This window comes from Podarcis tiliguerta (genome assembly GCF_965153285.1).
Source record: "Podarcis tiliguerta genome assembly, chromosome: 11".
In the NCBI taxonomy this organism is placed as follows: domain Eukaryota; kingdom Metazoa; phylum Chordata; class Lepidosauria; order Squamata; family Lacertidae; genus Podarcis; species Podarcis tiliguerta.
In genome coordinates this window covers 34,962,517-34,988,867 of record NC_139544.1, presented here as the reverse complement: position 1 = coordinate 34,988,867, position 26,351 = coordinate 34,962,517, and the positions used below count along the sequence as shown (strand labels likewise).

Sequence of the window (26,351 nt, the reverse complement as noted above, 5' to 3'; positions counted from 1 at the left end):
GATTTAGTTTTTTGTGTTCTTGTATAGTGGTTAGGCATAAAGATAACATTCCTAATCAGATTAAAGTCACACGGCTAAAACATTTAATATTCTGATTTGGGTCTGAATGATGGATCTGGTGCTCGTGTGGCAGTATAAGCAACCAGCTGTTGATTTTTCAAAGGGTATTATGAAGTTACAGAAGGAGTGAACTTTCCATTAAACATCTTTCCTGGAAAATCAAATATGCTTTTCTTTATTCAGAACATTTATAGGATGCATATTTTGCACGCAAGCCAGTGTTAAATAATATACAATAGAATGGAAACACTAAATGCATTCTTTCAAAAGGCTATAAAGTCAACAAAGCCAAAAACTCACAAAGCAACATCTAAAAGAGCCTCAGCAACTGAACTTGGAGAAATGGGGGGAAATGCATGTGACCAGGCTGCCTGTGGCCCTTCAGATGATAGACTTCAACTCCCATCAACCTCAGTCAACATGATTAATAGTGTTGGATGTTTAAAATGTTGAACAAAATCATAGTGTTTTTGGTATCTGATGAAAACAAAGAAAGTAATACAACAATCCAGAACTGTGTGTGAAAAAATAATAGAAACAATAATACAATGAGTCTAATCAGAAGTCAAATGTGTTTATTTTGTTTCTCTCTTTTTAAACTCTTCCTTTAACCCTTTTTTTCCTTTTCCTTTTTTCTTTTTTCTTTTACCCCTTTCCTTTTCTTTTTCTTTTCTTCTATTTCTTTTTTCCCCTCCATACCCTTTTTCTTTGGTCCTTTTCCTTTTGATCTGCTAATAAAGAGCTAAAGAGATAAAAGTTAAATATGAACATTTGAGTAAGTTAAAGTGACATTCTGTAACTTGTCAATTATTGTTAAAGATGGGCAATTGTAATCAACTGATGTAGTTAATGTGGTTTTTCTTGTTACTGTTGAATCTTAAATAAATATATGAAATTTAATAAAATAAAATAAAATGTTGAACAAAATCAGGGTGCAGGGCCAGGAAAATGCAGCAGAGGAGAAAACTCAAAACTGGTCAAGCATTATATCAAAAAATTAAGCATATATGAATTTATGTAGTGAGCCAAAAAAAACTACCAAAATAGCTCACACAGCACTAAAATGGCTCCAGTTAAATTAAGGTGGTGAGTTGTTGCAGTCTTTTTGGCACTGTACTTTGCAGTGTGCCCAACTATCCTATTAGCAAAGCTTAAAACAAGTTTTCAGTTATGTTTAAAACAGGGAAAGGCACAGGATATCCAGGGCCCAAACACCTGAGATGAGCACCTCCAGCAAGCACACCTGCATTTTTCTGAGGTGGCAAACTACATATCATATGCAAGAATCTCATTGCACTTTTTAAAATAAAAATAAAGTTGCTTTGGAAGTGGGAATATAACACAAGGAAGCAACATAATACAGAGAAGGTGATCATCCCTGTCTCCATACTAAACTGCTTCTCTATTCCATGGGCTTTCAAATGAGTATCTGTTCTCTCAAATGGGTGTTTTAAACTCCACATACATTCAATCAAAAATTGAATGTATTAGCTTAACTATCCCATGAGGTTACAGACCAAAGACTTCTGCCCTAACTGTTTGGTAACTAGTGGGCAAGCGACATTAACCCTTTATTATATGATTGAAGAACTACTTTTCTCTACTGGTCCAGTAGAGAAATTCCTAACTGAGGTTGAAATAAATGTATTTTTGCAACTGAGCCCTGTAACATGGGCTGAAATCTTAGCTATGTTGAAGGAGTCAGTCCAGTGAGATACTATCTTTGCCTCTCCTTGGACTTTGAGTTGAGGCAGATAACTTTCTAGAAATAGTGTATTCAGGACTTTATGTACTGTACTTTGCTCTCTCGTATCATTTTTTAAAAAAGTAAACCCACAAAGCAGCACTTAGAAAATCAAGCACTTTATTTTATTTTATTGGCTGCTTTTCTACTAAGATTCCCCCAAAAGGTTTCAAGTAAAATGTGTATAGACAATGGAGATAGAAAACACAAAGGGCTAATTTCAAACCTATCTGATGTGACTACCCAAAATTAGATTGTTCTGCAAAAGGAAATATAATATATGATATCCTTCATGCTTAATCAGATTATACCTTTAGAGCCTTTGATAATGCTACTAGGTTGTGTGAATTACAGTTAATACAGAAGCTTCCAAGTGTATCTAGAATTCTAGCAACTTAGAAATGGAGGTGAGCTTCACCACCACTGCTTGGCAATAGCTGGCTAGAATTTGGGATATAGCAGAGATTATAAAAGAATACGTACTTTGGAGAGATAGAAGACAGAGAAAAAAATTGAATTAAACATTGATTCCTATTTAGTACCTGTATAAAATCCTGATGCAGCCTGGAAAAATTGTTCAATGTAGAAATTTCTTCCTGCTGTAAAACATATCTATTTATACATAATTATATTTAAGTTACATATACCGTTTCTACTTTCACATTTATATATTGATTTAAGGTGATTGTTCTATGTCTGCTTAAAAATAGTCTGTTCTATTTCTTTATACACTATTGTATTCAAGTTTTTGAGATATCTGAAAATGTATGGCTAGAGAGCTATATGCAACTCTTGTTAAAAAACAAGTAAGCAAGCAAACTTCTTTTCATATGCCTATTTCTTTACAGAGCTTAGTAGTAGAGCACATGTTTTGATTGCAAAAGGTGCCAGTTTTGCTCCCTGTCTGAAATGCTGGAGAAGCATTTCCAGTCTATCTGGCCCCAATAGTCTCACTTGGTGTAAGCAGCTGTCTATATTCCTATTACCTATGCTTGTATGGGGCAAAGTGCCACGGAGGGTATAGAAGCCCATTTGCTTCTGACTCTGGGATCTGATACTTTGCTAGGCAGTACAACTTTCAAGACTAAATCTGGGGTAGGCAACTGGTGCCTTCAAAGTTGTAGGAATACATTTTCCACCAGCCACTGCTTTGGGGCTTTCCATAGGCAGCTGGCTACTGTTCGAAAGGGGATGCTGGAATTGATGGACTTTTGGTTTGATCCAGCAGGGCTCCTCTTACTATTTGATCCATAGCAAACTTTTATGCAAGCTTTGTTTATATGTAGAGCAAACTGAGATTCAGGATGCAGAATTCTGTGCCCGGTGAAAAACTGTATGGTTCAGTTGTCACAACACAAATAATGAGGATGCCCTTATTATATTCCATAAAGAGATGCAATAAATTCAACAGCGAGTGTTTCAGAACAATAGAATTGGCAGGAGGGGTTTAAGCATTATCTTTTACAATGTGTCCAGAACCCTGAGGTCTGCCTTGTATGCAAGCTTTGCTCTGAAGTAGCTAGGTCTGAACTCTCTATAAAAATAAAATCTAACCTTGATTTTAAATTAAGAAACCTGAAGCTGTACAGGCTTTTTCAGCTAAAGCCAGACATGTATGAACCTTTAATCATTTAAAATTAGGCTGTTTTGAAAACATTTTAAAATGCAGAGTAACCGGAATATAATAAAAGCATGATAAAGGTTACTGTTGGACTTTGACCAATAGTAACCTTAAGCAAAGTCTTCATCTTCTTTTTATTGCTTCCATCTAGTGGCCACTATTGTTCATGACATGTCATTCTTCATTATTTTCTTCCCAATATTTTAGTTTGCAGTCTGGTGTAGTCACTTCATCTAAATGGCATAGTTATGATTTTCTGTTTCAATATGAGGAAAGATAATAATAACAGTAATTTTATTATTTATACTCTGCCCATCTGGCTGGGTTTCCCTGGCCACATGAAGTCTCAGGTGATCCATGTGAGTGTGTGCTCACATGTAGATATGCATAGTTAGATCATGTGTAGGTGAATTGCTTTCCTGAAGCCAGTATCTTATCATTAAACCTAAATACATTTTCCTGATCTATCCATCCAGTTTGCTTAAGAAACTGTTTCTAATCTGGTCTCATAAAGAATTCCTGCAGCTTTGGTATTTGATGATTGTACCAGCCGTATGTCAAAACTCTATCTCAACATGGTCATATGTGAACAACAAAATACGTTCATTTCAAACTATTTCCCATGCCTCTTTTGAGAAAGCAAGTGTCCACTTTTTGTGGTTATGAAATGAGCTTTTTCTTTACAATTCTTTGAACAGTTTCCAGCTTCCTCATCCATATGTGTCTCCTCCATTGAGATCTGTTTGTGGATTTGTTCTAAGGAGTATGGCTGCTCTTCAGTGCCATCAGTCCCTTCTCAGCCAAGACACCCTCCTTGAGCAGTGCCAAAGGATGTCCTCTGTTCAATTCCTGTCTCTGTCATTTGGGGCAGAACAGTTCCTCCTAATGAACTACCCCTTTATGTTGTCTGACTTTCTGCCCAATTCCTCTTCACCCTCTTGTTCTGAGTTCCATCAGATTCTAGGTGTATGAAATACTATTATTGGTGAACTTGTGTTTTAAAGCACCTCTCCTTTAAATCATTCAGCAGTGTCTGTGATGATCTGTGTGTGCATTCTGTGAGAATCTTCATTGCATAACAGCTTTCACCAGTCTTATTTTCCTATGCCTTCCTGTTTTTATTCTGTTTTCATTCACATATATTATTTCACTTTGATGCTGCTTAACTTTCTATCTCCTTTTATAACTTGATTAATAAAGTACAGGTCAAGCAAAGTGGTATTTCACATGTAAAGAGTGTTGCATAGAATTGGTGTCAAGCATCTGTAGTGTTTTATCCTGCTACTTCCCAATTCCTAGGTGTGGCTTTCTAATTGGAGAAGAAAGCTATTTGTGTGTAGCTGTTATGCAATATGTAGGCCAGGCTAAAAAAAGTCAGTGGGTGAATACATTAAGCTTCATGAGGGGTTAAAGGAAATTTATCTAAATATGGGAAATCAGGGCGTGGGACCAGTGATGCTTCCTATGAGTCTGTGCTTTTTCTCTCTGAAGCATTACTGACCCACTTAAGGAAATCCCTATCGGACGATTGAGTCAGCAGTGAAGGTCTGATGTGATTGAATACTTAAGCTATTGTGTTGCTGGATGCTGTTTCACTGATGGTGTGCTTTGCTGCTACTGCCTGCACCAACAGAATATTACACAAGGCTTTAGGATCATGTGGCTTTCCCCTCCTCGACTGTCAACCTATGAAAGAGCTTTCTGAAAGGAATAATGGAGTCTATTCAGAGATGCAAAAAGCTGGTGAAGATGTTGCAGTGTGCTTTGTTAGTTCTGAGTATAGCTTTGAGGCTACACCCATGCATGGATATTTGACAAAATGGCTTCTGGGTGTTCAGCATGGTAATTGGCGTTAGGGTTTAATATTGTGCATTGATTGCTACAATAAGAATGAGCAATTCCTTTAATTTCAAGGTAGTGACTGTCAGCTTTTCTGTTGAGTAGACTTTGGCTGCCTCTGTTTTAGCAACGTGGATTATTCATACTTAGGGTGGAAGACGCTTTTATCAACATTTTTCATCTTGATTATAACGGAGTTATTCCTGCAGTGAATTACTAATGATCTGCTCTGCAAGACATAAAAAGTTCGGCATTGAACTGCTCCGCCTTAGATGCTGCAGTCATAGAATGGTGGGGCTTTGCATGATGCTTGCTTTTTCTTCTTATGCTTTTTGCATGTGCCACTAACTGCTACACATATATCTCTATGCACTATTAATATTCCTTCCTTTTCTGAAGCCCCACTGCAATTCCCCCCATAGTTAGCTTTATCTTCCCTCTACCCCACTGTGGTAACTAAAAATAATTGTTTTTGTAATTGTCATTAATAGTCTCAAAATATGCAGATGTTGACACTGCACGTTACTCTCTTGTCCTTAGTTGTTGTAGCAGATAAAATTGTACAAGGAGTGCACATATTGTAAGGCTTAAGTACAATTAGCAAAACCTGACTCCAATGACACACACCTTAGTTGCACATCAAGAATGAATTACTGCAGTGCACTCTGCACTGGGTTATCGCTGAAAAGTTTGGGGAAGGTGCATTTGGTACATAATGCAGCAGCAAGGATGCTATTGGGCACACACCCATGGGATCATGTTACTCTTGTCCTACAGTGTCTGCATTAACTTCTAATTTGCTTCTGGACACAAATCAAAGTCAAGCGTGGGAGCATGATTGATGTCCACAAGAGTTAAGGCCTTCTCAGTGACTGTAGCAATACTGTGGCGATACTCTGCCCTGTCTTTGTAAAGCAAATAATCCCTTCTCTGGCTGTCTCTCATGCTGACAAACACATTTTCATTCTGGCAGGTTCTTCCCTGCTAAACTTCATCTGTGGTAGGCATTTTTATCTGTGAACTCTTGTTTCTTTAAAATGTATTTTGCTATTTGTGTATTGAGTATTTTACTGTTTTGGAAGGTCAGGGAGGGTTAATACATGTATGCATACTCTTGACTTCTGGCAAACTCTTCATGACAGTGACTAGTTAAATCCTGGGGAACCACAAGATACAGGTAGGGAACAGAAGATTTATTAAGGCTGCTCCAATGAAATACGCTTACTCTTGTGTTGAATTTACATGAGGTCTTGGCACATCATGCCATATATTGATACATATACTGCATCGCCTCCACTCATCTGTCCTCTTCGGCTCTCCTTTTTCTACTACACCAAATCGAGTCTTTCATGCTTAAAGTTGAAGTAGTATATATTAACTTGGCTGCATTTCTCTAAGCACTATCCTGTTTAAAGAATATCATTTTTGAAAAATCTCTTTAATGGGGATTTGCCTCTTTACATTTCATAATTAATGTATGTGTTCCTCTTTCTCCAGACTGAATCTGGCTATGGATCAGAGACGAGCTTACGGCGCCATGGCTCTATGGTATCCCTTGTGTCTGGAGCGAGTGGGTATTCGGCAACATCGACCTCCTCATTCAAGGTTAGTGACAAAGAATGTAAAGGTCTTACAAATGATTCCTCATCCATACCCCAAGTTGCATGCATCTCCTGTGACAACCTCATAATGATGTATTTTTGCTGTTTTGTCTACTTAACTTTTTATTGATTTTTTTCGTTACATTATTGCCTTGTGAACTGCCTTGGTATTTCTTTTGAAATGAAAGTTGATATAGAAAGTAATACAGTAAATAAAAATAAATAACAGCTGAATGGTTTTAACTTCTGGGTTTTCAGAAGGGCCACAGTTTGCGTGAGAAGCTTGCTGAAATGGAAACCTTCAGAGACATATTGTGTAGACAGGTTGATACGCTACAGAAATACTTTGATGCCTGTGCTGACGCTGTCTCCAAGGATGAACTTCAGAGAGATAAAGGTATTCAGCTTAAGTTAGTTATTTAAACAAAAGGCATCACATTCTAGGGTCTGATAGGAAAGTAACAAGTGTTACAAACTGTCATATTTGGAACTTTTGTTTAAAAAAATTGACAAGTCTTTCAGCTGTCTAGCACAGCATTGCCCAACCTCCTTCATTAAAGGTAATTGTATACTTGCTTCCCATACACTTTCTTCTGCTCTCTTTAGATCCCCATCTTCTCTTCCTCTTCCCACTAATGCTGTTGATATGTGCGTTTTTCATAATTGCTCTTTCACTTTACCAGTCATACATGGGATGCATAGGCAGAGTCATTTGTAGATTGGCATTTATGCTGAGTGCACATACACAATGGACTTGGGTTACTGGTGCAGGATGTAAGGCCTTCCTACACTGATGTAATACAAGTTCCCTGTGACTATTCACATTCCATCACAATAGGGTTACATTCAGAAGTAACCCTGCAGTAACATGCTAATAGAGTCATAATCACGAAAACAAAAACTTGTGCATTGCTGCTCTGAAGTGAGACCCTTTGTCGGGCGGGCTTGCTCCAAAGTACTAGTAGTAGTAGTAATAATAATAATAATAATAATAATTAATAATAATTTAGTATTTATACCTCACCCATCTGGCTGGGTTCCCCCAGCCACTCTGGGCGGCTTCCAACAAAATATTAAAATACAATAGTCTGTTAAACATGAAAAGCTTCCCTAAACAGGGCTGCCAGTAAGTGTGGATTAGATGCAGCTTTAGTGAAAGCAGTGCTAAAATGTCTCAGGTTGAAAAGAAATGTCACTACTTGCTTTGATGCACATTTTGCTGTACCTGGCCAAATGTTCACTCTGTGTTTTCATATTTCACAGCAAAACTTAGTAGAAATGTAGCAGTGGGGGTAGCCAAGGGTTCTTTTGTTTCCCTCAAGAATCCAAAGCTGCAAAGTTACTTTGAGTGATGTCACAGAGCACATGATGAAATATCACCTCAATTGTTTTACTGAACAGATGTGTCAGAATAGCCCTCAGTGTGGCTGAACCACCAGTGTCCCCAGCATTTGGATCCCTGCTAGCCTTAACTTCCTGTTGCTTGTACATGATAAAAAAATAATAATTTATGACCATGTTGCAGTGTACACTGAAATTTTACACTGAAATTATACACACATAAGAGTAGTAGTAGTAGTAGAGTATGTCTCGTTGACTCTCCAGATACGACTGCACTGGCAAATTATTTTTCTACTGCTCTTTCAATTTCCTCCAAGGCCCAGTAGTAATCAATGCTTCTCTTTGTTGTAGTGGTAGAAGATGATGAAGATGATTTCCCTACAACACGCTCTGATGGGGATTTTTTGCACAATAGTAATGGAAGTAAGGAAAAATGTGAGTACGCTTAAATGTATGGTTGTCAAAATGTTCTAAAGATATAAGAACAGTGATCCTGAAGCAAATTAGCCACAAAATAACTGTTCTTTAGAGACTTACAATGGAACCCTATGCATGTCTTCTTAGAAGTAAATCTTTTTTTTTTTATTCTTTTTATTGAGTTTCTCTTAAGAAAGAAGAAAAAGATCAAAAACAAAAAGAACAAACAAAACAAATCAACAGATTAATAAGCAATATCCGTACATAACACAGGAATGACATTCATTGCTGTTTTTGTCCTTTTCCTTAAAACATTATATTTTTAAATATTTAAACCTTTTCCCTACACCTCCCTTGACCTCCTACCCTCCCGTTTTCGGGTTTCTTAGAAGTAAATCTTAGTAAGTTCACTGGCACTTACACCCAGGTAAGTTGGCATATATTGCAGCTACAGAGTTCAAAAATTCTTCAGAGTTTCAATAAATGTGCTCTGCTAATAAATTATGTGTTCCACTAATAAAATATATGTACTGATTTGTAGTTTAACCAACCTTCAGTTGCATCTCCTAGGTTAGCCTTCTGTAGAACTGTGGGGGAAGGATCTTCTCTATAAAACTAGTTAACAATCACAAAGTTTTATTTCTAACTTGAAATACCTCCCCATTGGCTGTATCTCTTTAATTTGAAAATAGATAGTGACTAATTCCCATGTGATCAGATTTAAATAAAAGTTGCCTCATCCCAGTTGATTGTGCACAATTATGTTTAGGTGGGCATCTTCAGCTGTCACTTTGAACTCTCCTTTTTTCTGTTCATTAGCATTGTAAACTACACGTACATCTTGTCATGAAATATGACAGGTATTTTAAACTACTTAGACACGTGTTCGGGGGGGCGGGGGTTAGTTTGCTTTCTTTCTGACTACTGATCTTGTACTTGGTTGTGTTTCCTTGCCTGAAAAGATGTAAAAACCTTTATCTTACTACTTCCACCACAAGATGATGTGTTGAGAATTTATGCAAACATGTATAGAATCCTATAATTGTAGGGTTGGAAGGGACCCTGAGGATCCAACCCCCTTGCAATGCAGAAACATGCAGCTGTCCCATGCAGGAATCAAACCTGCAGCTTTGGCAGTATCAGCACCATGCTCTAACCAACTGAGCTACTGTGTTCTGTTCTAAAAGAGGGGCAAGAGCTAGGCTGCTCACGGAATTGTACAGATGAGGGAAATGTGGCCCTTCAGATGCTGATAGGCTTCAACTCCCATCAGACCAAGCCAGCATGCCAGTAGTCTGTGATTATGGGATTGGTGGCCAACCAGGTGTTGGGCTGCAGGTTTTCACTGGAGCCAGGCTGAAAACAGGTTTTCTAAATTTATACCTGAAGAGCAATTTCTCTGGGGTCCCTCTTCATCAGGCATAGGCAAACTCGGCCCTCCAGGTGTTTTGGGACTACAACTTCCATCATCCCTGACCACTGGTCCTGTTAGCTAGGGAAGATGGGAGTTGTAGTCCCAAAACATCTGGAGGGCCAAGTTTGCTTATGCCTGCCCTTCATGGATCTTTATATGAAGACTTTGATGCAGAATGTTACCACGGAGCTGCCACTTTGCCTTGGCTTCCCTCTTCAGTGGTTTTTCAGACGCAACTTCACATAGAATCCCAGAACTGTAGAGTTGGAAGGGGACCAGAGGGTCATCTAGTCCAACCCCCTGCAATACAGGAATCACAGCTAAACAGCAGATATACCAAAGGGCAGGAAACCCGTTCTGTATGTGGGCACAAAGGGATCTTGTGACCCAGGACAAATTTTACTAGCATATGGTCACAGAAAAAACTAATACTACTTCTGTGTACAAATAATTAAATAGATAAATAAAAAACAGAGTAATGACTAATTTTTAATCTCTTTTCCATTTTAAAAAAAATATCCAGAGCTGTAGAAGTGTACTTGACTAGTGGGGGAGGGAGAGTTGGAATGATGAGGTTTGTGAACTGCTATCCTTCATTTTAGCTTTCGAAGATTGAGTGATTATGAAGACACGACTATTCTGTGCATAGTCGTCTTGATTCTTCCTGTGTGGCACTTTCTGTAGCTTATTTATTATTATTATTATTATTTTCTGTTTGTTAATATTGATTTAAGCCTCTTGTATAAAGCAAAAGCTTTCAGTAATGTGTCTGAAAAAATATAAGCTGCAAGAGGACTTGAAGCAGCATCCTCTGAAAGATTATGCTTTTTTTGTATCTCTTTTCATTTTTAAAATGGTTTTGATCCCTTAAGATGACTCCAAAAGCGACAGTAGGTGAGCGGACATTTTGGCTGTTTCATGTGCATTCCTTGAATGGAACAGACTGAGCTGAAATTGTCAATGCCACCACTTCTCTTTGTCAAGTAATGGCAAGTCTGGAATGTTACCTTGATCCCTGGGCAGGGGGAAGGCTGAATGTGTCAGCTTTTATCGGAGCAGATTCTTTTGACCCAAGGTCTATCCACTAAATTTCAGAAGCTGCCATTAGCAGTTCACCCTATGATAGCTCTTACAGCATGGGCTGGAAAAATCTCTGCTTCAGACCTTGTCTCAGCTATAAACTTGCTAGGTGACCTTATCTTTCCGCCTCCACTCCCCACCTCCCCACTGTTTCTGATAGTGCTGGCAACAACCGAGTAGCTCTGGTACTCGCTGCAAATGTATGTGAAGCCTTTGGAGCAACTTTTAAATACTGAACTCCAGCCCTGAAAGGGGCTAGTTTCAGTTACCAATTAGATTACTGATTTAGATTGTACATCTGATTTGGATGTGGTTGATGCTCTGAGTATGCCATATATTGGACCATGCCATTCCTAAATGCAGCCAGCTCCAGTCTTAGTGTGTCAACGCATGATTTGAACAATATGTTTTGCCACAGTTAATATATGTTGATGTATTTTTATAACATTCTCTCTCATATACTTTTAAATAGATCACTTTTTTTAATTTAAACAAGCTTAGCAACAGATGGCTGATGCGGTATTCGAAATCACTGTAACTAAGGAGAATTCATTTGTTGAGGTATATTCAGAAAGTGTCCTTCCACTTCAGAGGACATCTTTAGAAACCTGAACACTTTTTCTGAGGGCATTTTTCACAGGTCACGACAAGATTCGAGTGCACGTTAATTATTGGTTTTTAAATGCTACATCTGCTAGGCTTTAAGGTAGTTCTGTTTTAATCGAGCTGTCAAATTGGTGGTATTGTTACAAGAGTATTACCACTTCTGCCACCCACATGGCTTTTTTCCCTTTTAATGCTGCTATACGGCACAGAAGAACTGAGAGAATACAGTACACTAAAGATGTAGCTGAAGAAGGACATTTCTCCTGTTGAGTTTCCTCTATGCTTTCCAAATAGGTGAACTCTAATGGTTTAAACTGCACACAAGCCAAGCATGCAGTAAATGCTTTATGAGGTAACATGCATTTGAGCAAAGCACGGTTTGTACTGATAAATCTCTAATCTGTTTGTTTTAGTGTTTCCACATGTAACGCCCAAAGGAATAAATGGCATTGACTTTAAAGGGGAAGCTATAACTTTCAAGGCAACGACTGCTGGAATCCTTGCTACGCTTTCCCATTGTATTGAGCTAATGGTAAAACGTGAAGAAAGCTGGCAGAAAAGATTGGATAAGGTAAGATTTCACTGCCTTTTGAAGGGTTAAATGGCGTGGCTTCGGCTTCAGCTAAATTAAGGGTGGTAACTTGTGTTTACATGCAGTTATGTACCTTAAGGTTGTTTTCGACAAAATGGTTTAAAATGCCAGCACTTCCATCTATTGTAGCCATGTTATCTAGCAAATATCACATGTTGCTTGTTGGTTCTCCATCCGCAGACCTGATTGCAATCTGTTAGTGTTGTATGTTTGAAGTGTGCTTCTTACAATTTGGTGTTTAAGAAGCTTTAAACAGGATTAAGCTTCTTTAAAAAAAAATTGTGCTAATTTTCCTCATGCCCTGTGTTAGCCATATTGCTTGTTTGTGAGTAGTGCTACATAACTCTGCAGTATGTTTTAACTCTGTGTCCTGGGGTGAAAGTCTTCTTCTTTGGCGATCACTCGTAGCTGAGTTAGATTGTCTTCCATAAACACAGTTATTAACAGTCAGTCAGTCAGTCAGATTTATTGCACATAGCCAAAGGCTGCCGCAATGTACACAGAATTATTTGACAATTAAAAGAAAATATACTGAATTGGTAAAAAAAGATTTAAAACATTTATATTATTAAAACATTACGTACTCTAAACAAAGCTATAAAAGTACCCCAATGTACAAATAAAAACATTAAACAATAAAAGTCATAAGCTAAAATCATCACATGGTCACTAATGTTAAAAACAATATCAATTAAAACAGTGTGCAATTTATACTCAGAGTTTGGTGACAAAGATAGAGCATAGCCTGAGGTAGATAGATAGGATCAAATAAATTCATCTCCTTTACAGTTAATGGCTACCTTGGCTATATAATTTGCTCTAATTTTCCTAGCAGCAGTTGCAAAAAGTGCTACCCGCCAGGTCACATACTTATCTGTGTCTGCAAGGAGATATAACATCATATCAAGGGGGTTCTGGCCAGGGGACCCTGTCATTATAGGTACCAAAAAAACTTTTTCTTGCATCATTATATAACGGACAGTGCAAGATATAATGCGTAAGGTCCTCTACTTCAGAACATCCCCTAATGCAAACACGTTCGTTTTTTGGTATGCCTCTATGTCTCCCATCTCTATAAGCAGAGCTTATTGTATTTAGTCGTAGCTCTGTAAAAGCTTTTCGGAGCTGTGCAAAAGTCAATTCATTAAAATAAGATATGTGTTCATTGACCTCTCTAAGTTTAAAATACAATGGGGCGCATGTAGATGTGCACATAGAGTTTAGATCGTTTTTAGTTGCCACTGCCCTTATGGTTCATTTAAAAATATTTTTCTGTGAATATAAGGGGAGTTCTTTAATCTCAGTCACTGAGAGATCATATTTGCCCATCAGTTGGGCAGCATGATGTACCCAGTTTTTAAGGGGTAATCCATTTGAGAGCTCAATCAGACATTTTTTTGGTAGCCTAGTGTTGTCCATCTGTTGAACTCTAAACCAGTAACAGTGGCAGTAACCAGTAACCAGTGGCAGTATTGTAGCCAATGAGGTTAATCCGAGGCACGATTATTGCTAATTGAAACACAGTTATTAACAATGATTCCGTAAGTGACTGCGGAGGCCAAGTCTGGATCCACACATCCTTCACAGTGGAGACATAGGTTTCCGGGCGGAAGTTGATCAAGGTGAACGTAGCCTCTCAAAATGTGTTTTGTTTTCAATTGCTATCTGGTATTTTAGTTAAAGGCTAAAATTCCAGTTGCTCCAATAGCTTTCATCTTGAGACCTTTTTTTTGTTGCCTATTCCTCTTATCATTTGCAATAACCCAACAGTTTGTTATGCCTCTGCATCTTGTGATGCAATATAGCAATTTATGAAGGTGCTATCACAGTGTTCAATTCTTGTTCCAATATGAGATTAGAAATAAACTTTTGCCCTTGTGTGTATTCTTACAGGAAATTGAAAAAAGGAGGAGAATAGAAGAAGCCTACAAAAATGCTATGACAGAACTTAAAAAAAAGTCTCATTTCGGTGGGCCAGATTATGAGGTAGGAACTGGTGATACACGGTAGCTCTGTCCCTAGGTCATAAGCATAAGGTAGTCCTGAGGGAAATCTTAGAATACCAGGCAATGAAGTTCAAATATTTATCTTTTTTCAATATTTACCCTGGACCATGAATACCTGGAAGCAAGGTTTCAGTGCAGACTTCCTGCGCATCAAGAAAGGGTTGTGACTTAGTAGATTTGAAAGCACAGTAGCTTAAATACACTTCTTGCTAAAACCTTTCCCTTACTTTTTAATCGGTGAATAATCGTAAGGGCGTATCCCCAATGCAATCCATTGTTCTATTTCTCATTCTAAGTCTCATTAAATATAAGGAGACTGAAACATTTGTAGCTTTTCCAGATTATGAACCCAGTTTCAAAGAATGTGGAATGCAAAAGACCCCACCTGTCCATTTTATCAGACATGTATATACTATAAAGCTTGTTTGAAAGAAGTGGCGGCGGTTGAAAGCATTGTAATTATTCATTTATACTATGCAGATGAACCAAGTACTTCCCAGTCATGTGGTGATAACAAATACGACTAAGAAGTCGACTCCAGAGAGTTTGAAGAACGTTTGTTATAGTGTAAAGGTTTTTACAACTAAAATCTTGCATATAAACCCTTAGCTAGAATAGTAAGAGAGCTTAGGATTGTCCATCTTAAATCAGGATTCTGTTCTCATTACTTAGGACATGTACTTTTATGAACAGCCCAACTTTCCATGTATGTGCTTAAGCATTATTCAGATTTGCTCTTGGTACTGCAACTCCTTCAGTTCCTTACGCTGCTGTGTAAGAAAGAGGACTGGGGAATGTGTGTGTCAAACTCCAGAGTGTGGGTAGTGCCAGACATATATTGTATTAAAATGCACGAGGAGTAAGAGATGCAAAACTAGCCCAACTGCTTCATGCTGCTTATGAACTTTATTCCCCAGCAGTTATGTGAATAAAGATGGTAGCAGAGACTGCAGCAGATACAGGCACTCCAAACCTTTGTGGGAGTAGGAGGACATTGCTCAGAAATGAGATATGGCCCCTCAAAGCGCCCCTGGTGCCATCCAGTCAAGGCTGAGCTCTTTAAGAACCATTTATTTCAGTAGTGGAGATTTTAGCTTCTGTGACACTTGACTATACAAGATGCACAGCGTGAATTGATATCAAATAATGCCAGCCGAGAAACAGAAGTTCTGGACTTCAGAATTTCTAACACATCACCACCAGTTTGCATTTGATATTTGCTTGCTTAATGGCATTTTCTCCCTTCCAGTATCCTTGATGTTTACTGTTCCTTGTCCTTTACTCTTAGGTCTGTGTCCTCTTAAAATTGTGGTTGCCAGTGCTCTTCTAGATCTAGTCTTGTGATCCCTGTATGGTAGTTCTCTTGCTTAACAAGCAGCTTGAACTACTACCTTAACATGGGAAGACAGTAATAGAATCCCATGTTCTTGCCACCTTATTATAAATACGAAAAAGGTCTATACTATATATCATTACCTTTTATGCTTAATATTTAAACAGATCTGTAGAAAGTTGACGCAGTTGTTTTATTTTTATTTTGAACTGTCTAAACAGCTTTTTACATGAGCATTTTTAATGAAATACTTTTTCCCTAATGAAGAACTTTGAGTGCATTTGGTTTATTTAAAAATGTCATTTTGTACCTGCTATCGACCTTTACTCGTGTTTGTTATAGGAAGGTCCCAACAGTCTGATTAATGAAGAAGAATTCTTTGATGCTGTAGAAGCTGCTCTTGATAGGCAAGACAAAATCGAAGAACAGGTAATGGATGTTTATCTAATTAAGTGAAGAGCATGTATGCCACAGTGGAGTTTAATTAAGCCCCTTTACGATCACATATTACGCTCTTGTCAGAAGTATAACCTTGTCTGTGGGTTCATGCAGCCAATATAACATTTCAGTTCATTTATTTTAGAACCTCACTTTATTATGTAAAAATATGTGCTCAGAGCAAATATTCATAGTAGTATTCTGCTGTCTATACATGTGAATGTGCTGCAGTACTTTTATTATGAGCAGAGTGAACTTAGGTCAGTTTACTAAGCTCCCTGCATTGTAACTTTTCTGTTTTGTTAATATTACAGACAAGAGACAATTGCTGTCTGTTTGCAGCACGGCCATTATCTTTAAGGCTTTGCATTCTTAACTTACGGGCTGGAGTGCCATGTCGTGCCTGCCATAGATAGATAATAATTTTTAGCATTTCTGTGGTTCACGATACGTCCAAAATTACAAACTAATAATTATACCTTGTTATTTTAGTCCCAGAGTGAAAAGGTCAGATTACACTGGCCATCATCATTGCCACCTGGTGATGCATTTTCTGGTGTGGGGACTCACAGATTTGTCCCAAAGGTAAGATGTTTCCTAGGCTCTCCTTGATGGGAAATCATTTTGCTGTATTCCAATGTAACTAGAATTAATTGCTTGTGATGTAATCCATTGCTGTTCCTAATAGGTCCTTGAAATTGCTTTTAACTTTAGGGAAGGAAGCTGGCTTGACCTTGAAACACTTCTGTTAAACTTTTGTGCTTGGAAATTATGCTTTAAAAATTCACAACTTGGGGAGAAAGTTTCTTTTTTCAGATTTCCACAAGCCCTTATTTTGCACGCTGTTGATGATGGTGCATTTTGAGCCAGTGAAAATTTATTGTGCATCAAATCTAACCATCATCATTTAGCATCAGGGAGAGAGAATTATGTACAGGGCAGTGTTGGGAGCATAATACATAATAGGTGCATGAAGTCAGCATTTGCTGCTGTACTCCCTGCTTACGATGCTTTTGTTCTTCCTTTTCTTCATTATCCTGTGCTTGGAAGTTGGTACTGAATGCTCTGTTGTGCTTTTGTTCTGATTACTTGGTTTTTTCTTTGTCTGTCCCTGTTAGCCCTATAGTCGCTCTTCCTCCATGTCTTCCATTGATCTAGTCAGTGCCTCTGATGATGTTCACAGATTCAGCTCCCAGGTACTGTATGATTACACAGAGTGGCTTTACATATCTTTATGCTGTATTTCATCTTCTTTATTGCCTCTGTTTCCCCTGTTATATTGCCCATTTGTAATTGTTTTAAACAAGTTACAAATGAACCCATAAAAAGGAAGTGCATATTCCAAAACTTTTTATCGTTTCATTGTTTCTACACTTAGCACTCCATGCCAAGGTCCTCTTCTGGAAAACGAAGCAGCATTAATTTATGGAACATAAATTAAACATGTTAGCTTTTTCATATCCTGCTTTCTGGATATGAATAACTTACCATAAAAGCAGCAGGACACCTGGTCTGTGTAGGATGCAGAGGAATTTGGTTTCAAAATAGCTGCTGTTGTATATAAACCAAAGATGTTCCCAAATGTATTTAAATTCTCCATTTGCAAACAATTCAGTGCTTCTAAGTTAAGCAGCACCACTTTTCCCAAGCATCTGTGCTCAGAAAATCCTAATTGTTAAATTTGTAAATTTAGTTCAACTTAAGCCTAAACTGTCCTAATGAAATTTACCATGGGAGGTCTGCAGTTAGTATCTTCTCCCTTGTTTGGAAACAGCACAATACTGAATATTTTCAATCTCTTAAGTAGTACCTCACGTTGGAGATATACTAGTGGTCAGTTGACTTTAGAATGGGATATCAACACAAACTATATTTGTAGCAGGCTCAAAGATACTGACTTCCTCTGTCTTGTCCAACCTTGCTTTTTTCTTTGCAAATGAGTTTTCTTTAGGTGCTCCAAATTGCAGAAGACTTCTCCCATCAGTTAGAAAGGAATACGGCTGTAAAATGTTTATTAAATTCTATGTAGTGGTTCTAGTAAAAGTCTGAAGATTTTTCACTGTTCTTTTTAGATAGTAGTTGGTTTGTAGTTAGAATTCAATTGAGAATTATGCACCACATGTTCCATATTAGAAACCAAGCCATATGGGAGACCAAACCAAATCTCTGTTAACTGTTGATGATGTGCCTTCTTAGACCAATGGTTATGGAAAGTATTTTGGGTGTTCTGTGTAGACTAAAACGGTGCTATCCATTGTACTTCCGCTTATACAGCCAGAGGCACTAGACACTGAAGCCCACCACAAAGTGGCCCAAACTAGTGTTTGAGAAACACTGATCCAGAATATCTGTTACGTGTGTGAATGGAGGATCTGATTACTTGCATACTGTTAAATTGGACCTCGCTCTGTGAACCCTTGTTTTCAGACTTTGTCATTTTGGGAGTTGGCTGCTTTATCTTGTTTGTCAACTTCAGTTTCTAGATGTTAATGCAATGTGTAAGCTAGATAGTGATTAGATTAGATTATTTAAATTTTATACTGCTTAATATATTGAAAATATCTCAAAGCGGTGTGATGTAGTGATATCTTCACACGAACATGCACTAGTTTGAGAGGGACATTTAAAGTGTGCAGAGGTAAGGGAAAGTCATTCTGCTTGGTCTGTTGCACATAATAATAAATTGTTGGAATTTGATGGCTGTTTCAATAGGCACAGCTACCATTGTTTCTCACTTACTGTGTCTCTAGAATTATTGCTGTCACACTTGACATAACTGGTGAATGTGACCTCTAAATTTCTAGGTGCTATGCAGCAAAGGATAAAATTTAGAAGTAGACTAGTATCTGCTTTCAAGACTAGATTGACATTCCAGAAAGAGTATCATGGAAGTTTGGTTGTCGCTATATAGCTGTCACTATATAGACAAGTAATATACAGCCCAGCATAAATTTATTACAGTCATCATGCAGTCACTGGTTGTGATACTTCTCTGTCTGGTGACAAAGGCAGGAGTGAAAAGATATCTAGGAAGTGGGTGGCCCCATTCCATTATTTATTTATTTTACTTCTGACTGACGAAGCAAACTTCATCTTCCCCAATCAGGCTAAAGATATGTGATGGTTAACTAGTAGAATATATGATTTACTGACCAGGGTGCTAAAGAGTTTTGAATGCTGATATGGACAATGCTGTGTCCTTTTTTGTGATTCTGGATGAGCCCAGAAAAGGCACATAATTCACAGGAATCTTGGCTGATTGTTTTTAAAAAATGTTTAACCCTTACAGCTACATGGATATATTTGAAATCATGTGGAAGATGCCTGCATAGGATCTCACAAACCAGAGTGGTGGTATTTGTAGAAAGGGATTCAGTATTCTGCACGACTTCAGCAAAAATAAAAATTAAAAAAAATAGTAAACATTGTGAACAAATTCTGCATGAAAAAAGAATTCAACTTGCACAATTCATATTTGTTCAACCTGCATAATTTATAGGGGCTTCAAAATTGAGTTTTCATTGTTGTGCCGGAAGTTGGGCATGCACCGCACACAAACTGGGCTCGCTGAGAACCTCCCTGGCTAGGAGTCATTACTACTGACTGGCTTGGTTTGCACATAATGCTTTGTTTGATCATCCAGACCCAGTGGCTTAGCTTATTTACTGCCAGCTGACTAGAATCTGAAACAATTGTTTGTTGTTGGCTTACAGAATCTAGTTTCATAAATGTGGGGGACAACGAGTTAGCTTTATGTATGAAACAGAGCACTCTAAAAGAGAAAACAAGAAGTATGAGATAGAAATTCACTGTGCTCTGTCTGGGGCTGTCCAAGATGCTCCGGGGGCTGCAGCTGCACAGGTGTCGATGTGGCCTGTGAGCAACAATTCTAAAGCATCTGCATTTGATGCCTTCATCTCAGTGAACCCAATTTAAGGTGTTGACTTTGATATATAAAAACCTGGATGCCTTGGGCCCCAACTACCTGAAAGAGTGTCCATCCCAATACTAGCCAGCCTGTTTATTCAAATCTGTCAGGGAAGCCTTATTAGAAGCCCCATCACTGGTGGAGGTCTGGTTGGCTGGTATCTGTAGCAGGGCCTTCTCAGTAGTGACGCCCCAGTTCTGGAATGCCCTCCCCCCTGAGATTAGACTGGTATAGACACTGGGAGGTGGTTAATGTGCCTTTTCTTAATAGTGGTGATTTTATACATTTCAGATTAAGGGAGATAGCTGGTAATGATTTTTTTTTAATTTACATTTGTATTGCTTGCTTCTGTTCTGTTACTGCATTGTATCTTACCCAAGTGTAACCCACTCTCAGATCATTAGGTGAAACATTGAGATATAAATAAATCTTAATATCTTATTTTTGGAAGGAGATCCACCTTTGTCTGAATCCTTTGTGGCTTGTGCTTGCTTGCTTTCAGAAATTCCTTGGTCCAAATCCATCTCTTTCAGACGTTCAGCTATTGATGCCTCATTGAGTACCCCCCACAAATCCACACAGTGACTGATATTTTTTCATAAATGTGCTTTTTCTTTTTCTTCTTTTTTTTCGGAAGGTGGAAGAAATGGTGCAGAACCACATGACCTATTCATTACAGGATGTAGGGGGAGATGCTAATTGGCAGCTGGTGGTTGAAGAAGGTGAAATGAAGGTTTGTAGAACATTGCAACGCTTTATATTTTGGAAATGTAAACTAACATTTGTTTTATTGCACTAATGCAATAGATTGAAATTTTTCTTGTATCAAAGGGCAGTATTGGGGAAAAAATTAAGTAAAGATAACGTTATAAGATGGCTACAGTTGGTACAGTTCCTTAACAGCAAACGGCATGTGAACTGGATATTTCTGCAAACGACAGGCTACAAGTTTTGTTCCTTTTTGATAAAGTTGTCTACTCACCACCATTTCATTCCTCATTTGGATTCCCCCCCCCCCCCAATACACGTAATCAAAGTCCTTATTTTCAACTGAATATTTCAAATAATACCGGATCCCAGTACTCTTGTGTATGCCTTACTGCCTTCCTGTTTGCTAACATACCTTAGGCTGCCTGCTAATTTGAAAGCCGGGTTTGGATTTGAGCACATGCATCCTGCTGATTCTTTTTGGTGTTCTGCCTCTCCACAGCTGTGCTGGCTAGGACTGATGTAGTCTAAAACATCTGGAGGGTGCCAGGTTGGAAGGCTCCACTGTGTTGTGCTTCAGGTTCCTTTTTTTAACATTAATATTTAGAGGCAACATTACAGGATATTTATATTTAAATAATTCAGACCCTTCCTGGACCTACAGTTATTCATATTGCTGCCTTTAGTTTCCAGGATGAAACCAAGCAAATGTTCTCAAACATTTTACATTTATTCAAAGGTGTACAGGAGGGAAGTGGAAGAAAACGGCATTGTTCTCGATCCTTTGAAGGCCACACATGCAGTCAAAGGCGTCACAGGGCATGAGGTCTGCCACTACTTCTGGAACGTTGATGTTCGTAACGATTGGGAAAGTAAGTCACCCTGCTAGTTGCATCTGTTGATCTGGATAGCGTACAGAAATCTTAGCTGTTTGCTTAATTGTTTGTTTTGATTATATTTTTCCTTCCTTTCCAGCAACCATTGAGAATTTCCATGTAGTAGAAACTTTAGCAGATAATGCCATCATAATCTACCAGACGCATAAGGTAAGGCTTAAGGCTTTGCATTTATACGCAGTAGCTTTTTCATAGGACTGCACAGTACCATGTATCCTATGAAGAATGATGTACGCTATAAAGAAAGGAAACAAGCAGTCTAGCTGTTTAAAAAAAAAATTCAATCCCTTATGGTGTGGTTTAGCCTATTGAAGCATTGCCAAACTCTTCATAGCAGGCCAGATCAGACAGTGAAAAATTCTATATCTGCTGTTGCTCTTTAGTGGCAAGGGGTTTTTTTTATTCCCTTTCCTTTGGCCCCCATTTGTCCAGTCACAATGGACACCTTTCAACTTGCAGAACCTGAAGTTGTGGAGGGGTGAGGCCTATCACATGTGTTTCTGACCCTTGGCTGTCCTGGCTTATAGAAGTAGTTGTGAGGGGGACTGGTGGTGTGGATAAGGGCGGGGAATAAATGCCTGTTTAAATCAAGACAGAGTCCCACCATGCCTGAAAGAGGCATTGGTTAAACCTCTTCTTTTTCAAAAAAATACCAACAACTCTCTCTGAATCCCACAGTATAATTGTCAACCAGTCACCAATCTTGCATTCCTTGGCAAGGTGTTAGAGCATGTGGCAGCCTCTCAGCTGCAGGATGAAACCAATTATCCAGCTCCATTCCAGTCAGGCTTTAGGCCTCATTATAGAAAGGAGACAGCTTTGGTCACCTTGGTGGATGATCTATGCTGGGAACTGGACAGGATGAGAGTGTCCATGTGCCAACTGTACCCATTTATTGAAATGTCAGATCTTGCCACAGTGATGCATGCATGCCTTAGTTACATCCCAGTTGGACCACTATAACACACTGTACATGTGGCTGCCTTTGAAAAGTGTTTAGAAGCTTCAACTAGTCCAAAATGCTCTGGCCAGACTGCTGACTGGGGCCAGTTAACATGTTACTTCCCTGATAAAGCAACTTTACTGGCTACCGGTTCATTTCCAGGCACAATTCAAAGTGATGGTTATGCCCTAGAAAGCTCTACATTGCTTGGGCTCAGGACACTGGAAGCTCATATCTCCCAATGCAAACCTGCTCAGATGCTAAGATCCTTGGCTGAGCAACTTCTCTCGGTCCCATCAGCATTAGACACAAGAGAGAACATTTTTTCCGGCAGCTGATGCCACATTGTGGAATTCCCTCCCAAGAATGGTTAGATTGGCTCCCTTTTTGTTGTCCTTCCACCAGTAGGCTAAGCCCTTGGTATTCAGACAGGCCTTTGAAATCTAAGGCGCAAACACTGCTGACCACTGGACTGCTGTCAGGGCAAACTGTATTTGAATGCTGGAACTAAACATGTTTTGATGTATCTTAACTATTTTTAACTAGCTTGTTTTTATTATTTCACATTTTATAATGATGTTTTTAAATGTTGCAAGCTGCCTTGGGAGAAAGGCAAGATACATTAATTAATAATAATTATAATAACCTTGCTCATAAAATTTTTGGTTTGTTAGGTATTTAAATCTGTTTTCCTTTTGATCTTCAATAATGGTGTGTCATACTTGGGAGAGAGACAATAGTCCAGTGATAGAGCACAAGCTTGGCAAGTCTTCAATTCAACACTCGCTCTGCGTGTGTGTGTGTGTGTGTGTGTGTGTGATCAGTATTATGTGATCTCGATGATCAGGACATAGCTGACCACCACACACTCCCATGGTAGCTATTTTGTGACTGGTGCCCCCAACACACTCCCCAAGCTCAAAATGTTCTCATCATGTTAAGCCAAGCTATGGCTTAGCTCAGTAAGATTACAGAACAACGAAAAGGAATCAAAGCAGCTTGAACATTTGCCACAACCCATGATTCCGTTTACATGATGTGTAAATCAGACCTAGCAAAGCTCATGTCATAATAAATAAATGTTAGTTGTGTTTGCTGCAACAGGCTAACACAGCTTACCGCTCTGAGAATTGTTATAGGGTTGTTGTAAGATTGCGATAAGGTAATGCGTGTGGAGTGATTTAAGTGCTCTGAAGTACTATAAATATACTTACAATTTTCTTCTAGAGAGTGTGGCCTGCTTCTCAACGTGATGTGCTGTATTTGTCTGCTATTAGAAAAATACCAGCTTTCAATGAAAATGACAGTGAAACATGGATTGTCTGCAACTTCTCGGTGGATCATGATAGTGCTCCTGTAAGTGTATATTCCAGTTCTGAGGGTGTTTCTTGCTTTAACGATGTAATAAAACTTCTCTCCAGATTACCATAGAATGCCTTTTTTTTTTTTAACAGTGTACGGGCGAAAGGGAGCTAAGAGAAAGGATAATTAAAAATGCAGACTGAATGAAATGTAGTGAAAATGGAGGGACTGTGTTTGTTGTAATATTTCATTCTAATTCATATTTTAGCAACATAACAGTCTTAAATGTTTGTATTTCTTGACAGTTGAACAATCGATGTGTTCGTGCCAAAATAAATGTTGCTATGATATGTCAGACGCTGGTAAGCCCACCAGAAGGGAACAAGGAGATAAGTAGAGACAACATCCTATGCAAGATTACCTATGTAGCAAATGGTAAGGCATGTCTACACATTTCGTTGCAAACTGAGTTTATGCAAAAGCCCCGCTCCTTTTCTTAATAAAGCACCTAGTTGTAGGCACTATATAATAAACTGGGAACTTAAAAATAGGAACGCTATATAGTTTCTTAGTTTTGCCAAAAGTTGTTGAACAACCATGCCATTTCTGAGCTATTTTTATGGGAAATCAGCAAAAAAAGGCACTGCTGTCATGGGCTGCCATAGATCCGGATTTTCTCAGATGTATGGCAACCCTAGTTGAAACTGAAGTCAAATCCAAGTGGTACTGAAATTTTAAACGTCCACTTCCTTATTTAGAAATGAAGCAGGCAGGCGGGACATTAGAACAGGTGTTTTCACCCTTTTCAGACATAGGGCTCACATGCATTTGGGGGCCATTAATCTTTTACCTTATATTTGCATGGTGCTAGTGCTCCTGTTGCAACCCACCTTGGATCAGGCCACCATCCACTAGTGGGTTTCAACCCACCCATTGAGGACCAGTAAGTACACTTGGCTAAATGCCTTCTGTCCATTCACATATCAACAAGACTAGGTTTCATACAATGAACAGTGAAGCCACATTCAAACCTTCTCTCTGATAGGTGTGTATCCGTTCGATGCATTTACGCTTCCCTTTTTTTGCACTTAATATATTGGGTGCAATGGATGAAGTAGCTCTTAGGTTTCATAGGCTAGTCACTACCAAATGTCATATATATATTTAATCTCTTTTCCCTATAAATACTATACTTTAAATTTACAAAAAATGATACATGTATTTCTGTCAAGGTTTTTTTTAATTTTTTTGCTGCTCTTATATTTGTACGTCGTTTCCTTTGCTCCAACATGCAATATTTTGTTCTTACATAGATATTCAGCATGCTTCTTATGCTGCAGCCAGGGATCATGAACCTTTTTGGACCTCCGAACACATGTAATGAATTGTGGGCATTACACTTCATCTAGCTGCAAATATGACCAGCTCCCTACACAAACCACACATACATACAGGACACACATACATACAGGACACATACTCTCACATGCATGTATGCAGCACACACTCATATAATTTCATTCTATTTCACAAACACACACGTTTTAGCCATTCAAGGGCTCTCTGATCAGGTCTGAAGTGTCCATTGAATCTGAAGTGTAGGAGGATGAGTAATTGCTGGAGGAGGATCCACATCTCAGGATTGACTTTCCTTCTTATAATATTTTTGTGCCCTGTTGGCTAAGGCCACAAAAGTGCTTTCTTCTGGTCCTGCACCACCTGAAGGTGAAGCTTCTCAGGCATCAAGGGTAGTTTTGGCTCAAGGACCCCTGAAACCCCACATGGGTGCTTCCTTAGATTCCCCCACACACAGAGTACACAAGGCAGAGTGGATCAACCCTATGCAAGGGAAATCTTTACTTCACATAGCTAATAAACTCTACACTTGGACACAGTTCTGTGCAATCCCAACCAGGGACTAAGACATCTGCCACTTTAATCAGGGGTCGGAAGAAAACTTTGTTGGGTTGTTGTTTTTGTTAATTGCTGCTCTCAACCTCTGTGCCTATAAGTTCACATGCAGTATTCAGATATGCCCAAAGACTGAGGCAAACTGATGAAAAGCAGGCCGCCTTAATAAAATCATTTGTTCTGCATAAAAACTGGTGTATTGTTCTAGTTGCATTTTTATGTATGCGATGTCACTTTTCAGTGTATACATCACTCTCATCTTTATTTGTAGTGAACCCTGGAGGTTGGGCACCAGCTTCTGTGTTACGGGCAGTAGCAAAGCGAGAATACCCCAAATTCTTGAAGCGGTTCACATCGTATGTGCAAGAGAAAACGTCAGGAAAGCCTATTTTGTTCTAGTGTTAACAGGTAATGCAATATGTTAAGTCAAAATTAACATTTGCTGCAACATTATTGCCATTAGAGACAGCCATTGCATAATTAAGAGATACTGAGATTCTGGGAATACAGTGTTATTTGGAGCTTAATTTTAAAATGGTGCAGTAAGTTTGAAACCTCCCTGTGTTGGGAG

The 26,351-nt window shown here is 38.6% G+C and overlaps 1 protein-coding gene and 1 long non-coding RNA gene across 5 annotated transcripts in view; one reads left to right on the top strand and one right to left on the bottom strand.

Annotated features, from left to right (window-relative positions):
- CERT1 (ceramide transporter 1) overlaps positions 1-26,351 on the top strand; it is a 49,705-nt gene that overhangs the window by 20,727 nt on the left and 2,627 nt on the right. For 2 of the 4 annotated variants that reach the window (XM_083404021.1, XM_083404022.1), the window contains exons 4-17: positions 6,762-6,869; positions 7,124-7,262; positions 8,558-8,641; positions 12,137-12,294; positions 14,209-14,301; positions 15,997-16,083; positions 16,585-16,677; positions 17,211-17,288; positions 20,658-20,753; positions 21,468-21,600; positions 21,704-21,774; positions 23,795-23,923; positions 24,175-24,304; positions 26,052-26,188. In XM_083404021.1, coding sequence (XP_083260147.1) covers positions 6,762-6,869; positions 7,124-7,262; positions 8,558-8,641; positions 12,137-12,294; positions 14,209-14,301; positions 15,997-16,083; positions 16,585-16,677; positions 17,211-17,288; positions 20,658-20,753; positions 21,468-21,600; positions 21,704-21,774; positions 23,795-23,923; positions 24,175-24,304; positions 26,052-26,179 — 1,527 coding nt within the window. In that variant the 3' untranslated portion in view covers positions 26,180-26,188. The remainder of the gene's footprint in view (positions 1-6,761; positions 6,870-7,123; positions 7,263-8,557; positions 8,642-12,136; positions 12,295-14,208; positions 14,302-15,996; positions 16,084-16,584; positions 16,678-17,210; positions 17,289-20,657; positions 20,754-21,467; positions 21,601-21,703; positions 21,775-23,794; positions 23,924-24,174; positions 24,305-26,051; positions 26,189-26,351) is intronic. The other 2 variants (XM_083404023.1, XM_083404024.1) reach the window with 1 other exon arrangement.
- LOC310660174 lies at positions 569-7,821 on the bottom strand. The gene is made up of 3 exons (XR_014503272.1): positions 7,451-7,821; positions 2,347-2,403; positions 569-802 (listed from the first exon to the last, which is right to left on the bottom strand). It is a non-coding gene; the product is annotated as an uncharacterized lncRNA (long non-coding RNA).